Source organism: Vipera ursinii, assembly GCF_947247035.1.
Source record: "Vipera ursinii genome assembly, chromosome: 1".
Taxonomy (NCBI): Eukaryota; Metazoa; Chordata; class Lepidosauria; order Squamata; family Viperidae; genus Vipera; species Vipera ursinii.
The window spans coordinates 312,525,422-312,542,673 of NC_139512.1; the positions used below are offsets into that span (position 1 = coordinate 312,525,422).

General features: G+C 38.9%; 1 protein-coding gene across 2 annotated transcripts in view; it reads left to right on the forward strand.

Moving 5' to 3' along the window:
- The window catches only part of PKDCC (protein kinase domain containing, cytoplasmic), a gene marked incomplete at its 5' end in the record, with an annotated part of 44,339 nt that overhangs the window by 16,266 nt on the left and 10,821 nt on the right, over positions 1 to 17,252 (forward strand). Inside the window, 5 exons of one of the 2 annotated variants that reach the window (XM_083349783.1) lie at positions 2,575 to 2,697; positions 6,333 to 6,604; positions 7,576 to 7,655; positions 9,146 to 9,253; positions 14,877 to 15,072. In XM_083349783.1, coding sequence (XP_083205909.1) covers positions 2,575 to 2,697; positions 6,333 to 6,604; positions 7,576 to 7,655; positions 9,146 to 9,253; positions 14,877 to 14,905 — 612 coding nt within the window. In that variant the 3' untranslated portion in view covers positions 14,906 to 15,072. Of the gene's footprint in view, positions 1 to 2,574; positions 2,698 to 6,332; positions 6,605 to 7,575; positions 7,656 to 9,145; positions 9,254 to 14,876; positions 15,073 to 17,252 lie in introns of those variants that run through there. The other variant, XM_083349782.1, reaches the window with a different exon arrangement.

The window sequence follows — 17,252 nt, forward strand, 5'->3', positions numbered from 1 at the left end:
AGACTGAAAGTTAATCCAGTTAGTGGAAAGTTGCCCAGAGCACTGTTAAAACTGGTAGCTGAATTATATATTCTTGATGTTACAAAGGAGGAACACTATTCAATCCATGGAGACCAATCATATTAATAGCATTTAATCAAAGTAATCTCAGTTGGAGTTTAAATTCCAATGTGGATTCTGCTGGCAGGACCACTTTTTGGAATGTGACTCTGGTTCCTTCTTAAAGGATGCAACATGGTTCTGTCATAGTTCTGCATCTTAAGGAACAAGTCTGATGTCGGATTTTGTCAAACTTCTACTGTACATCTTTCAGATTTCTATTAAAATCATAGTATTTGCTGTTGTAAAATCTTGGAAATTCTTGCAGCTTTGTATTCATTTGTACTTTGTCTTGGCTTTTCCTGCAGTACAGTAGTAATAATTACAGGCAGATGACAACACAATTCTCAATAGAATTCTCACTTCTCATATTTTCCAATTACTTTGCCATCCCCATCGACTTCGATCTTCTTTCTGCTCTTCAGCTGAATAACCACACGACATTTCTCTGTTTCAGAAATCAAACGATGTAGAACTTCTGAAAGTGCACATTTTGTGCCAAATTATCTACAGGTAACCCTTGATGTACGACCACAATTGGGACCAGGATTTCCACTGATAGGCAAGGCAGTTGTTAAGAGAGTTGCCCCTGATTTTGCAATCTTTTTTGCCATGGTTTTTAAGTGAGTTGCTGCAGCTGTTAATGAATCATGTGGCCTTTAAGCAAATCTGACTTCCCCCATTGATTTTGCTTGACAGAAGCCAGCTGGGAAGGTTGATTACATGACCCTGGGATATGGCAACCATTCTAAATACATGCCAGTTGCTAAGCGCTCAAAATTTGATCATGTGACCCTGGGACCTGGCAACCATTGTACATACATGCCAGTTGCTAAGTGCCCAAAATTTGACCATGTGACCCTGGGACCTGGCATTCATTGTAAATACATGCCGGTTGCTAAGCGCCCAAAATTTGACCATGTGACTCTCAGACATGGTAACCATTGTAAATACATGCCAGTTGCTAAGTGCCTAAAACTGACCATGGGGAAGCTTTGACAGTTCTAAGTGTAAGGACTGGTAGTTAGTTACTTATTTCAGTGCCATTGTCATTTCAAACGGTTTCTAAACAAATCAAGGACTTACCAGTATTGCAGATTTTTAGTTTTTTTTGGTACAGTAATTACATTCCCATGTGTTCAACATCTAATTGTTAAAAGGTATAATTATTGAGCTACAAAGGCATTTAAATCAGAACATTATTTCATAGAAATTCTTGAAATATAATTTTCTTAAAATAGTTTTTTTTTCTTAAAATACCTTTTTACCTTTATATTTTGAAAAATAATAGACTATTGACACAGAGTTTTAACACACTGAAGATAGTGGGCATTTTTTCAACATCTATATCTTCTCAGGCATGGGAAATAAAACAGCCATATATTCTTTCCCAATTTCTTCTGCTCAGATCTGTGGTTCATCCTCTTTCTTGTGCAACAGTTCAGAACTGTTGATACTAACAGGAGCTACAGAGGTAGGGAAATAATGGAAAGCCTCATCTGGGGTGAGAATGGGCAAGAGAAGCCCTGGATGCCTTGGCTCCCATTGCACCAAGAATCTTAAAATACCTCGATTTGGGATTAGGGAAGCTTTCTTTGGATAAACTAGATGGAATACCTTTTACAAAATTAGCATTTGATATTTTAAAAATGTGTCGAGTGTGGAAACAGTTACAGAGATAACATGGTGGTGATGAAAATGCAATGAAAAAAAAATCTTCCCACAATGGGGTCTTAATTGGAACAAGGTTCCTTTATTAGCAGATTAATTTATTTTTTTTCAAATGTAGCGGCTGTATTCCTCCATTGATAATTTCCAGCCAAGGGGATTCCTATACAGGAATTCTGTGGCTTTTGTGGTTCTATGTTTTGCAAAAATTCAGTTGATTCTCAGGGCAGCTAACAGAATGAAAGGGTAGAGTATAAAAACTTAAAGCTTAATTAAAATTGATACTAAAACCAATTAATTATAATGAAAAGCCTGGCAAAAGAGAGGTGTTTTTACAGGATTTTTCTAAACACAGAGAAAGGGAGCTACATCAGAAAGGGTGAAATTAGAAAGAGCAGAACTGTAGGCTTGTCTGTAAAACTGTGTGTTTTTGTGTGTGGGGAAACCTGAAAAAAAGTAAAGGCAAACCACTTCTACACCGCAGAACATGTCCATATATTCAGCAGGAGTTGAATTCAACTTGAGGGACATGTCCATATAGTCAGCAGGAGTTGAATTCAACTCGAGGGAATCTTTACTTTTTATTACCTGCTTTCCTATCTTGATGAACATCACCTGCATAGAAGCATTTTATTTTGTAGGCTAATCCCTTGCCTGTTCTTAATATGCCAATTTTCTCTATGCAGTAAGGTTTTTGTCCATGTTTTCAACTGTATCACCATGTGAGGTCAGAAGATGATAGGATGAGGAAGAACTCCATACAGAAAATGACTTTATAAATCACATTTTCTATCTGTGCCTTTGCAGCTTCATGGATATTGTTACCAAGACAGCAATGACATCTCAGACACCTTGACTGCCATCACAGAACTAGGTTCACCACTGGAGATGATACAGCTTTTGCAGACTTCTTGGGAGGACAGATTTCATGTAAGTACAATTAGAAATAGTATAGTTTTAATACAACTCTAATGGTACAGAATGCAGCCGCGAGAGTTGTGTTGGGAGTCTCCCGATACTCCCACATTACACCTCTGCTCCGTGAACTGCATTGGTTGCCAGTTGTCTTCCGGGTGAGATTCAAGGTACTGGTAACGGTGTTCAAAGCCCTCCATGGCATGGGGCCGGAGTACCTTAGGGAACATCTGCTGCCGGCATCAAGCTCCCTGCGCCCTGTGCGTTCCCACAGAGAGGGCCTCCTCAGGGTGCCACCGGTCAGAGAATGTCGATTGGTGGCCCCCAGGGGGAGATCCTTCTCTGTGGGCGCTCCGGAGCTGTGGAATCAGCTACCGGTAGAGCTCCGGATGGCGCCCGATCTTCGCTCCTTTCGTCGCGATCTCAAGACGTTTCTGTTTGTACAAGCCGGCCTAGCCTGATGGGGATTGGTGGGTTTTTTTTTATTTTTGGTGTCTTAATTTTATCTTGGGGTTTTAGAATTGTATTCCAATTGTTTTAACTTGGGCAATCATTTAATCTCTTTTTAATGTTTGTATTTAGTATTTTATTCTGCCCTGTGAACCGCCCTGAGTCCTCAGGGAGAAGGGCGATATAGAAATATTATTAAATTAAATTAAATTAAATGGCAGAAAGTGAAGAGGAACTAAAGAGCCTCTTGTTGCGGGTGAAGAAGGAGAGTGCAAAAGTTGGCTTGAAACTTAACATTAAGAAAACCAAGATCATGGCATCTGGCCCTCTCAATTCCTGGCAAATAGATGGGGAAGAAATGGAGGTAGTGACAGATTTTATTTTCCTGGGCTCCAAGATCACCACAGACGGGGACTGCAGCCAAGAAATTAAAAGACGCTTGCTCCTGGGGAGGAAAGCCATGGCAAATCTAGACAGCACACTAAAAAGCACATACATCACCCTGTCAACAAAAGTGCGTATAGTCAAGGCTATAGTTTTCCCAGTTGCAATGTATGGCTGTGAAAGCTGGAGAATAAGAAAGGCTGAGCGCCAAAGAATTGAGGCCATTGAACTATGGTGCTGGAGAAGACTCCTGCAAGTCCCTTGGACTGCAAGGCGATCAAACCGGTCAGTCCTAGAGGAGATCAACCCTGACTGCTCTTTAGAAGGCCAGATCCTGAAGTTGAAATTCAAATACTTTGGCCACCTCATGAGAAGGAAGGACTCACTGGAGAAGAGCCTAATGCTGGGAAAGATTGAGGGCAATAGAAGAAGAGGACAACAGAGAATGAGGTGGCTGGATGGAGTCACTGAAGCAGTAGGTGTGAGCTTAAATTTATTTTATTTATTTATGGACTCCAGAAGATGGTAGAGGACAGGATGGCCTGGAGGAACGTTGTCCATGGGGTCAGGATGGGTCGGACATGACTTTGCAACTAACTACAACAACAACAACAGTTTTAATATGCACAAAATAAGTATAGCTAGTCCTTGCTTAACGACCATGCAATAAGGTACCTTGCAAAGTTATGATGTTATTGAATGAGGAGACTTACGACCAAACCTTGTACAGGTAGTCCTTGATGTATGACCTCAGTTGAGTCCAAAATTTATGTTGCTAAGTGAGACAGTTGTTAAGTGAGTTTTGTCCCATTTTACGACTTTACTTGCCATGAATGTTAAGTGAATCACTGCAGTGGTTAAATTAGTAATATGGTTGTTAAGTGAATGCGATTGCCCCGGTGACTTTGCTTGTCAGAAGGTAACAAAAGGTGATCACATGAACTCGGAACAGTGCAACCATCATAAATATGAGTCAGTTGCCAAGCATCTGAATTTTGATCACATAATCGTGAGGATTCTGAAATAGTCACAAGTGTGAAAAATGTTCATAACTCACTGTTCCATTGTAACTTTAAATTGTCACTAAATGAACTGTTGTTAAGTCAAGAACTTCCTGTAGTTGCAGCAGTTGCAGTGGCCCCATGATCACTTGATCATAATCTGAATGCTTGGCAACCAGCACAGATTTGTAATAGTTGCAGCATGTTGCCATCATGTGATCTCCACTTGCAATCTTCACAAGTCAGTGGGGAAGTTGGCAGGAAGTAGCAAGCCACAAAAATGTGATGTTGGGCTTAACATGCTATTATTCACTTAATGACTGCAGCTGCTGCGATGGCTATTGTGAGTTGGCACACTCATTTGATTTTTTTTTTCACTTTACAACCATGGCACTTAGTGACAGAATTGCTGCTCCCAATTACAGCCATTCACTGAAAGCTACATGTAAAGAAAAGTCTTCTGCTACCTGGCAGTTTTCAGCTGTGTTAGGACTGGAGCTCTCAGCGTAAAAGACCATTTGGATGGGAATTCCGGAGTTGAATCCCCTAAAAACTATTAGGATAGACTGATACAAAAAACAAAGACGGACAGGTGATCCTTGGGGGAAATATCAATATAGTGGTACCTTGATACTCATCTTTAATTGGTTCCAGGAAGCATAATGAGTACCAAAAATGATGAGTACCAAACAATTTTTCCCCGCAAGGAATAATGTAGTGAGTCACAAGGTAGTTGACACCAACAGGTTCTAGCTTGTGTATTGAGTAGCAAACAAACGATAAGTACAGGGCTAAAATTTTCACATCAAAATCTATTGAGTACCAAATTCGATGAGTTCCAAAGCAGTTGAATATCAAGGTATCACTGTAGTAATTCCAAATCAGTGTGAGGTAAATGGGAAGTGATAGAGCTTGTAGACCAGGGGTGTCAAACTTGCAACGTCACGTGATGTGTGGTGACCTGTCATGACTTTTTTTCCATTGCCGGCAATGGGGTGGGTGCGGTTTCGGCCTGACGCATCCGGCCTCTGGGCCCGCAGTTTGACACCCCTGTTGTAGACTATGCAAGGGTACTGACACTGTGAGCATTTGCAGTGGGAGAAAGGGGAATATCTTTATCTTTATGTTATCTTTAGTGAAGCGTGCAAACCAATGTTTGCATTTCTTGCATCAGATGAGGAGAGCATATCTTTCGAAAAATGGGGCAAAACTCACTTAACAACACTGTAACTTAGCAAAATAAATTTTGGGCTCAGTTATGGTCATAAGTCAAGGACTATTTGCAAAATGAGTACATTTTGAGGTGTAGTTTTTCTAGACTTTTTTTATTGTAGCAGAACAGTTTGCAAGTGAGAAGTATTTTTAATGGAGCAATGTAGAAACCAATTCATTCCATGCCATTTCTATGCTGTATTGTTTCCCAAATAAACTCTCATGTGATGGAAATGTGTGGCTGCACTCTGTGCCAGAGCCATCTAGGAGCAATCTGGAGGTGGACTCTGAAATGCATCTTGGAAGATCATGCTAGCACATTGGGTTAAATCAGTTTATAAGAAATTTGTGCATTTGTGATGTTAGCTTCATTTTCTACCCAGGACATCAGAGAGCCAGGTTTGTATGCCAAGGACCAAGAAAAAATATTGAGCAAACTTTCCATGTGCACACTTGGCACTCATAGTTGCTGAATCTGTTTCTAATAATGAAGAAAGCTGAAGGCTTATTGTCATTTTCCATGGTCTCTAACAATAAACAGATATTATTAGGATTGTTCTATTACAAAAGCCATGTGTGACAACTTGGCTTTTCTGATTTCAGATATGCTTCAGCTTAGTTCAGCTTCTGCATTACCTGGCCCATTCTCCTCTTGGCTCTGTAACTCTATTGGATTTCCGACCTCGACAATTTGTGATCGTGGATGGAGAGCTCAAAGTGACAGATCTGGATGATGCAAGCAATGAGGAAACCTTCTGCACTAGCAACCAAGATTGTTTCATGGAATTTCCAGCAAGAAATTTCACTCTTCCTTGTTCTGTTGACGGCAAATGCCAAAGCATGAATGAGAAGAGGAATCTTTACAATGCATACAGGTACTGATCCAAATAGAAGCCGATAACTTAACAAACAAAATCAATGTTTACATATTGAAAACCAGAAAATAGATATTAAGGAGGAGAATGTTACAAGTTATTGTACTGTCCTGGAAGTTGATGAGCAGCCATACTCCAGAGGCTAAAGTAGGCTGGACAGCCATTTGTGAAGGATTTGAGTTACTAGATCCCACACAGTTGATCCTACATTGTGGAGAGGATGAACTACTAGATGAGTAGATCTGTTGATTATGGGACAGGGTAGCAATTTAAGACCAGTATCAGATAAGGAGCTGGTTGATCTGTGAAACCAGCTTTGTAATGGTGATGCAAATGTCTATAAGCTGTAAGAACAGTGAAATAGATATATGCTTTGATTTATCACCAAAGTTTCAATGGACACCCCTCCACCCCCCCCAAAAGGTACTTACAATCCAGATTCAGAATTCTGACAGCTGGGTGCCCTTCCATGATCAGGTGATCACATTTTTGATACTTGGCAACTGGCACATTTATGATTGTTTGAAGCATCTCATGACTTACAATGTTTATTTTTGATGGAAATCAGTTGTTATTTCCAATTTCCAGCAAAAAGCACTCATTGTAGATGATGGGTCTGCTTAATGACTGCCACAAAAATGAAGACAATTGGGACTGCAGGGATTGCCATCACTTAAGTGATAAGTCACACTTTACAACTGCATTGTTTACCAATCGAAATTTCAGTCCTAATTGCCATCGAAAATCACCGAGTACCTGTACAGAACATGGTATATTTTTTTTGCAAAGCCCAAAGAGATGTAATTATTGATTGATTGTGTGCCATTAAGTTGCTGTCAATCCCTAGTCATCTTATGGATAGATTTTCTTCAAGATTAATGTGCACATCCCTGCAATTTTATTATTCATTTGAGTTCCTCAACAGCAATTGCCAAACTATTACAAATCTAATACGTTTCATTGCTTTATAGGTTTTTCTTTACATATCTCCTGCCTCACAGTGCTCCTTTATCCTTGAAGCCATTGCTCGATGCGATAGTCAATGCTACTGGTAAGAACACACAAGGAATATTTCTATATCAGACCAAAATATTTGCATGATTCTGTGCTCATCGAATGCCACTGGATCCCACTGTATGCATAAATACTTCTTTTCTTGAATCCTAAACTACAGGTAGTCCTCGGCTTATGACCACAACTGAGCTCAAAATTTCAGCTGTTAAGTGTGTTTTGCCCCATTTTATGACCTTTCTTGATACAATTTATTAAATGAATCACTACAGTTGTTAAGCTACTAGCACGGCTGTAAAGCAAATCTAGCTTCCTCGTTGACTTTGCTAGTTGGAAGTTTGCAAAAAGTGATCACATGACTTTGGGACACAGCAACGGTCTTAAGTATGAGCCAGTTGCCAAGCATCTGAATTTTGATCACGCTGCCATGGTGGATGCTGCAAAGGTTGCAACTGTGAAAAACGGTCATAAGTCACTCGTTTCAGTGTTGTTGTAACTTTGAATGGTCACTAAATGAACTGTTGTAAGTTGAGGATTACCTGTTCAGTGCTGAATTTCTTGGGAAGACCTCCAATTTCTTGATTAGGATGAACATTTTGATTCTCCCCACTCAGATACTTTAGCCATTCTGAATGGCATTTTTCAGCCTCCTGACAATTCTATTCCCTTCTTGTTCTTTTGCATTTTATTTATTTATTTTTTATTTTAATTCCATTTATATCCCGCCCTTCTCCGAAGACTCAGGGCGGCTTGCAAGCTTAGCAGTAGCCTTCATTCTATGTATATGCCTGCTTATTAGGGCTTTCACACACACCCCCAAGCGGCATTATTACAAAGTCAGCTTAATTGCCCCCAACAATCTGGGTCCTCATTTTACCTACCTCGGAAGGATGGAAGGCTGAGTCAACCTTGAGCCTGGTGGGATGCGAACCATATAAACCATATAAGGTAAAGGTAAAGGTTCCCCCTCACATGCGTGCTAGTTGTTTCTGACTCTAGGGGCCGGTGTTCATCTCCGTTTCAAAGCCGAAGAGCCAGCACTTGTCCGAGGACATCTCCGTGGTCATGTGGCCGGCATGACTAGACGCCAAAGGCGCACGGAACGCTGTTACCTTCCCACCGTAGTGGTCCCTATTTTTCTACTTGCATTTTTACGTGCTTTCGAACTGCTAGGTTGGCAGAAGCTGGGACGAGTAACAGGCGCTCACTCTGTTACGCGGCACTCGGGATTCGACCCGCCAAACTGCCGACCTTCTGATCGACAAGCTCAGCGTCCTAACCCACTGAGCCACCGCGTAAACCATATACCACGCCATATAAAAAGATATCTTTTGTTTCATTTTCTTCTGGCTGAATTTCAAAGTGGAAATGTAAACGAGAAATTAAGCCTATAATGTTCCCATGCCCACTCCCCCCCATCCAGTTAAAATAATAGGTTTGTGCCTTTCTTTCTACATTTCCTGTACTTTCTGTATGGACGGAGTTTATTTTCTTCTCTAAGTCTTTCCCCCCCCCATTTTCTTCTTATAGGAGAACTTCGATGGGGAATAGATGAAACAGCCATTCATCTTGAAAGAGTTTTGTATATGTACAAGAGTGGCATGTATCTTAAGAACTCTACATGGGCACGCAAATCAGGTAAAGTACCAGCTTTTGAAATGGAGGAAATTTCTGGAATTTTATTTCTCAAACAATAAAATATGATGGAAGAATCTGAAAACCATTTTTAAATTGATTGTCACAGAAAGCGGGAAGGGGGAACGAAAAGCCTCTTTAAAGTAGAACTTCATCTGTGGCACGATAGTCAATTGAAATGCAACTCCATGAAAGCTCTTGTCAATCTGAGTCATCCCACACATAAATGTTAACAAGATAAACCTTGGCTATGTTACAGAAGGACCGGGCTCTTAAGCTTTCATTGTGCTTTAGCTGTAAAACTTTTTATAGTGCCATAAATTATATTCCACTGTAGTGATACAGAAACAAAGCATATGGGTGTTTGTGGTACAGAAGGGGAGGTTAGTTACGGTATGTATGTTCATTTCTAATCTTAAGTCACTGCATTATTAAAGTTGGTTTTCTGGACACTCTGTGCTTTGAAATGATACTGCTTTCAAAATACCTCAGTGGGTTGGTGGTACTGACTGCAAGGAACTAGAATAAATTATCAATTGTAAATAGAACTTGCAGGGTGAGGGAAATAAAGAATTATGCATGCTTACTTCGTTGAGTTACTTATAAACTAATAAAGCCAAGATAAAAATCAAATCAAATCAATCAACCAAGCTTATATTTACAATCTAATTATACTTTGCAAAATTATTAGAAATAGTTTCCCACAAAAACCCAGCCCACTGATGTTTCATCTAGATCAGAGTTCCTAAAATTGCATTTTGTGGAAAACTACCAATCCCCAAATAACAATAAAATGCCCCTGACCTGTTCTCAAAATCCAAGAAAAGATTTTTGTGGTCTTTGAACCCATTTTTTCCCATTGATAAGTTCTGCATAAACCAATTATTTGTTTGGTGTTCCAGGTTCTGAAGTAGTTTAAAAATCACCAATCTAGGTCACCTTACTAGCTATATTTTTAGCTGAAAATGTAATGCTTATTTATAAGTAGGACAGATTTGTTATTTTTTCATTCTTATGGTCATTCTTCCCTATATTAATTAGAGTGTGCATGAAAATCCATATGAATTTTTTGTAAATATATGCATTTTTGTATTCCTTTTTCATTATGTACTATATGTACTTTTATAAGATTTTCGCCTAATACAATCTGTTTTTCTGTTATTTTATTCAACATTCACTTTTTCTCCAGTATATATATTAGAATAAATTTATAGATCACTGGAATAGAAATAGAGTAGGCATAGGTTTGTCAAAACTAATTTGCTCCACTAATTTCAGATGGTCTACTCTAAGCATAATTATATTTGCATCTAACCTTGGCTTCAAAAGTCATAAGCATATTTTACCTTACTAAGATTTTGAATTATACAAAATAGTTAATTTCCCTTAATCCTAAACCAATTGCTTTTTTCGAGATTTGAACATGAAAGGACAAGTAAAATAACGTAAAATAGCATATGGCATAATTAATAATTGTAAAATTGACCAGTGGTTCTATTGTAAATATATTAATGGTTAAGTTCATGTATATAAAAGGGAGATTATTTTTTTTCAAGTGGCCAATTGTTACTCTGTTATATATAAAGGAAATTAATACCTATACTATGTTATTCTACAAATAAGTTTAAATAGTTTTCATCTCTCTCTCTCTCTCTCTCTCTCTTGAATCTGACAGAAGCATTTAATTTTGTCAATTCAACAAATGAAGGAGAAAAAAAATATATTAGAAGTCTGATACACTGTAGGCAGTAACCTGAAAAAAAAAAGACTGGGCAGATTTCCAACTTGTAACTATTTTTTAAAAAAGTTTTTTGCTGTGGTTGAAATAAATGGTCATTAGGACTGATTAAAGTCAGATTGAGAATGATTCAAGCAAGTTAAAAGGAGGAAACCACTGCCTCTTTTACCTAATTTATATTACATTGTAGTCCAAGAATTTGACTGGTTAGTGTAAAATGGGTTTGCTTGCTATTCAGATAGTAAAGATAGTTTTTTTAGAAAGACTACTTTCCATTCGATACTCACTGTTTTAATATTGTGCTTTTTAAACAGGATATTCGTTTTTGTGTTTACTTTTTTTCCAGTAGCCACAAAGGTTGAGTTAAAAATACTTTTAAGGAGCAGAGGAAGCAAAGCTAACCAAAGACATTTTGTTGCCCAAGGTGGACAAGAATCCACCTTTTTCATGCAAGCTGATAATTCCAGTATCCAAAGTAAAGTAGATTTTTACTTTGATTCTTGGGAAAGGGCAGTGCTGTCATAGGGACAGCAGGCTATCTTAAGGAATAGGGTTAAATTGCATGGCTTAAATAGCTCTGTTGCCCAATACTTTTACTGTTTTCAACACTTCAGTATCTACTATGTTTTTAAATAATCACTTCCTTCTGCTTACTGTTAGGAACAGTTCAGAAGCAAAGGTTGTCAGGATTCTCTTATATGAAACCAGAAATGTAAATTACACAGGCAATGTTCAGAGAAGCAGATCTGTGTTAAGTAACTTCATTGTGAAAACTGGGGCAGCTGTTAATAAAAGATCACAGTGGTTGCCAAAACAAAATGCAAGCCCTATTTATAGTAAAACTAAGGGCCATTTTTTCTTATTTTTCTCCCATTGACATAGACCCTCATACTTTTGAGTGGAAGGAATGATTAAAACTTGCTCCTTGTTACTGTAAGAGACAGTCGCTAGACTGATCTCAGGCTGTTTGTTTCTGACAATGCCAGAACTACTTCTAACCAAGAATCTCGTCAACTGCTTTTTGGTTTCCTTTATTAACTTTATAAGGCATGTTTGATCTGGCACCCCCTGATTGCTTTGCAAATGTAGCTTTAGCCTAAGCACGATCTAGTTCCTTGCAAATAGCACACGAACATGAAAATCTGTATCTCCACTTAAGATTCCACTAGAAGAGAACATACTGTATACAGCTCACAGCTCAACTGTTGGTTCCTGTATACCAGGGGTGTCAAATTAACAACGTCACGTGACGTATCGCAACATATCACGACTTTTTTTGCCATTGCTGGCAATGGGATGGGCGGTTTTGCTATGATGCATCTGGCCTGTGTGCCGGCAGTTTGACACCCCTGCTGTATTCTCTGAGCTTGCTTGTTTGTTTTTTTTAAATCCCATTTATATCCCGTCCTTCTCCGAAGACTCAGGGCGGCTTACAATCTAAGCACAAATCAATGTGCTTAGCAATAGCCTTCATTCTATGTATATGCCTGCTTATTAGGGCTTTCACCCCCCCCAAGCAGCATTATTACAAAGTCAGCTTATTGCCCCCAACAATCTGGGTCCTCATTTTACCTACCTCGGAAGGATGGAAGGCTGAGTCAACCTTTTCCTGCAGACTTTTCATAATCCAGCTGGTAGTGAAAGATTTGTAGGAACACCTCCACACTCAAAGAACACCAAGATCATACTATTCAGACTATTGGTCTTATTGGAAGCTATACATAATAAAACAAATATCAATGAGAAACTAGTCAAATCCTCTGGTTTAATAATTTTCTAGTTTTTCTCACCTCTAAGATAAAGGTCAAGGTTCCTCCGCACATGCGTGCTAGTCGTTTCCAACTCTAGGGGCCGGTACTCATCTCCGTTTCAAAGCCGAAGAGCCAGCGCTTGTCCGAGGACGTCTCTGTGGTCATGTGGCTGGCCAAAGGCGCACGGAACGCTGTTACCTTCCCACCGTAGTGGTCCCTATTTTTCTACTTGCATTTTTACGTGCTTTCGAACTGCTAGGTTGGCAGAAGCTGGGACGAGTAACAGGCGCTCACTCTGTTACGCGGCACTCGGGATTCGACCCGCCAAACTGCCAACCTAACCCACTGAGCCACCGCGTCCCTTTTCTCACCTCTAGAAGAACAATAAAAAATGAATGAACTCCCTAGTTTGAAAGTCTAATTACCAATTTATTATTGGTCTGCCATTTGTGAAAACCTGACCCAATAGTCTTATAAAAAAAACTTCAAATACAACACACAGCTACACAAAACATTTGGAAAGAGGAAGAAAATACATGTGATTGCTATAACCTTAGCTACGTACGTCTCACATGCACATATAAAAGATATGCCATTTTTAGACAAACTACACAAAGTGACCCCTTATGTCAAATTTTGGGGTCCAAATGCATGCTTTTATGCTTACACATTTTTCTTTTCTTTTTCATGATAATAAGCAAAATATGAGCAGAAAAATCTCTGAAGAAAGGGCTTCTGTTATTTAATTGGTGGGCCAAATTGAGGCTTAATGCCTTGATTTTGGAACTTCTTCCCATTAACTCGTTTAATTCTGTGCATATATTTAATCACATGCCTCAGATAAATTCTTCTATGTATTTATAGTATAAATGAAGATATCTTCCATGAAACTACAGAAGTACTCTTGCCATAGGTTTACTGTGATACTCATGGGTTTATAACAAAGCTCTGGTTTGAAATGGGCTAATTCTAAAGGACCAGCAGCTCTTTTATTTTCTAATAATCTTGCAACAATCTTTAATGTGTGTATCGAGGCTGGTAGCATGTGCTGATGCATTTATGTACCTACTTGGTCTTGTCTTCCAGTCTGTGTAGCATGTTTCAGGCAGTGTATGTTTCTTCCATTGGTTGGTTGCTTCCCTGTTCAGTTGTGTTTCAGTTGTGTTCCAGCCAGTCAAAGCAGAGCAACACTGAGTAGAGCACAAATAAGACTGTGTTGTTTTCCTTCATTGGGTGTCCTGCCAATTGTCAGCCAGTGTGGTCCAGTTGACAGAATGCTGGACTTTAACCTGAGTTCAGATCTCAGCTCAGTCATGAACTCAGTGGGTGGCCTTGAACATATACTTATAATAATGTGAAAGGCCAAGGCTGGAAGTCTGGGGTGGGAAAAGGTCTGGGTTACCCAGCTGTTGCAAGAGCTCGGTCATACATACAGCGGGGTGATGAGCACTGCAGATTGTCATATTTGGAGAGTATTTGATTAGGGAAGGCTGAATTAAAGGGTATACTCAATCCCATTTTCATTATACTGGGGTCTCATTATTTACTGTTCAATGTATTTTGTTTATAGAAAATAATTTCAATATTTTTTTAGCTTTATTCAAATAGAATGAATACAACAGACATTATTAAAGAAACCACTACAGGTTTTAGATTGCTTCCATTTTTAAAAAAATATATTTTTGGACATATTATTAGCTCGCTTCTGGGCCTAAATGCTTACAGATGAATGGTCACCCACAAGAAGGAATATTTTAATGCGTTTTGAGTTAAACTGCTAAATTGGCAAATCAACCTGATGAATAAGAGGTAATGGTGAGACTAGGATGCTATTCTGCCTATGAAGAGTTAACTTTCCATCAAATTATGATTTCATCCTTGGATGAAACTTTCGTCAGTGAATTGCTGTGGCTAAGCTTATATATTGTTGTGGTTGTCTGCTGAAAGCCCTTTAAGAATGATTAAACTACAGCTCCCATCATCCCTAGCCAACATGGCCAATAATAAGAGAGGATGGGTATTGCAGTTGAGTGGCACAAGGTGACTCATATTATCCATCCCTTCAGGGGTAAATATATTTCAAGAACTGCACCCCTTATATAAGCTTGACTAAGTTACAGTGATTTTCTTGTTTCAGAAGGGAATACTTTCTCTGCAGCCACTTAGTTTGAGAACTTTCAAAGAGCTGCTAAAAAGTCAGTATTTTTTTTTAATTTCACTTCTAATTGCATGTATGTTTGATGTTGGAGTTTAAACATCTCCTCCCTTTGTAGTGTTTCTGAATCTCCGGTTAACTTTTATTAAAATGTCTAATCCTGTTTTAATGAGATTATAGTTCTGAAGTTTTTGAATTTGCAATAAAATGGGCTTTGTTAGGACCAAATTGCAGTTTAGCAAAGTTTATATAAATACAATAAATCTTTTCAATCTTTACTTTACTTTGGTTAAGTAGAGCATAACGGGCAGATCCCCCACAGAGCAATTTAAGAAGTCCTGCCCAGACTGAACCCTAATCTGTACTAAATTCAGCTGCAAACTCTTGGCACTTTCCAGCTGCCTCTGAGCCACTTATCGTACAGTACAAACTTATTTTCTTCACGCAGTGTTTGAGCTGCCATCTCCTCTCAGCTGAAGGAATGTTAGCTTCCATCCGATCCATAAACAATTACCTTCAGGAGAAGCTTGGAATCTTGTGAATCTGCTACATGTTCAGTTAGGATTATTATATCTGTTAGGAATTGTTGTGCAGAGGTCTCCTTGTGCTACCAAGGAGTTGCACAGACAAGGAAGGGTACTGAGAGCAGTAAGAGTCACACAGGAACCACAAGAGTACACTGAGTTGTGAAAACAAAAAGTACTTTACTTTTGAGGTGGTGTAAAAACAAAAATGCACGGTCAAAAATAAACAGTCCAGGTCATACACAATAGTAACAGTCAAAGGAGTATTCCAAATACAAAGTCTTCTTACCGCTCCAGAGGTCAATACACAGTTCAGGTTTATCACAGTAGTAAACCAACAGTACAGCAAAAGTAGAGAGAGCAGTGAATTCAGAGAGAGAGAGAAGCTATGTTCGTAGCTCCCTCTTATGACCATGAGAACACTTACACACCCATTGGCCAATTAACATCTTAAAGTCACAACATCATAGTTTATATATTTTCAACCCAACTATGTAGGCTATGTAGGCATTCCTATGTGGAACTGACAATTCTGCATTAGTATTATAACTCCTCCTTTCTCCAGGTCATGGTAGAAATGATATTTGGTAGTAAAACACGTACTTTATGTATAAAAGATCTGATATTTAATCCCTGACATCTTCTGGGAGGAATGATAAAGACTCTCATCTGAAATCTGAAAAGCTGTTGCCAGTCATCATAAAACTGATATAGAATGTTTTTTTAGGTATATTTATTTCATATATAGCATATGTGTGTATATATGTGCATATGTGTATATATACATATACTGTATGTATACATATACATACACACACATATACATACATACACACACACGTATGCACATGCACATATATACATACACATACACATATAGTCTTTTGAGAGTGGGCATCAGAATATCATTTTTTAATGTGTACCAGTGTGTTCACAGAAAAAAGTGACAATAAAGGTTATCTCATCTTATCTCATTTTAATGGCAGTGTAAAATAAATATAATATAAAACCAACACAGGAAATAGAATAATTAGCATTATCATTAAGATAATAAATAAGATAAAATATCCTTAATAACTATAAAAATACGAATACCGTGCATATCTGTATAGCAATATGAAGTTCTTGAACTCCGGGAAGAATATAAAACAGCTGTTTACTGTTAAAATAGTAAAAACAATAAAAACAATAAAAACAACTATTTACAAACCTAAAACAACCTAGCTTTCGCTGGTCCACTGCCAGCATCATCAGGGTAAATGCTAAGAGGTGGGGGAGATTGTTTATAAACCTTGTTGACTCAGTGTCCTGCCCATTGATCAGGTGATAGGGCCGCCCGTCCTAACTAACCGTAAATATCCTAGCTGTCCTGCATCTTCTTCTGTGTGTTTCAGTCCTATTGCTTTCTTTTCTCCTGTCGTTCCTTTGCCCCTTCTACCTCTGTCAATCTTACCCTTTGTTGTTGTATCTCCTCTCAACCTGCCCTCCCTGCATCCATCCATGTGATGCTACTGTTATTCCATCTTCCAAATGCCCCCCTCCTGCAATCATCATAGGCTGCGTGTCTTGGGCTGGCGTTGTATATGCCTGCTGTGATGTCCTTCCCCCCTGCCTCGTCCGCATGCAGTGGATCAGAGTGGCTGCTGGATCATTTTCTGTCTTGTTGCGCTGTCCGCCTTCAGCAAGTTGCTCCTCGCGTGTAGGTGTGCATGTGCATTGCGGCATCCTCCCTCCCTGTCTTGTCCGTGTTCTGTTGATTGGAGTGTTTGCAGGGTTATTCCTGATCTTGTTCCACCATCCACATTCAATTGGCTGTTGTTTTTCTTGCTTCTCC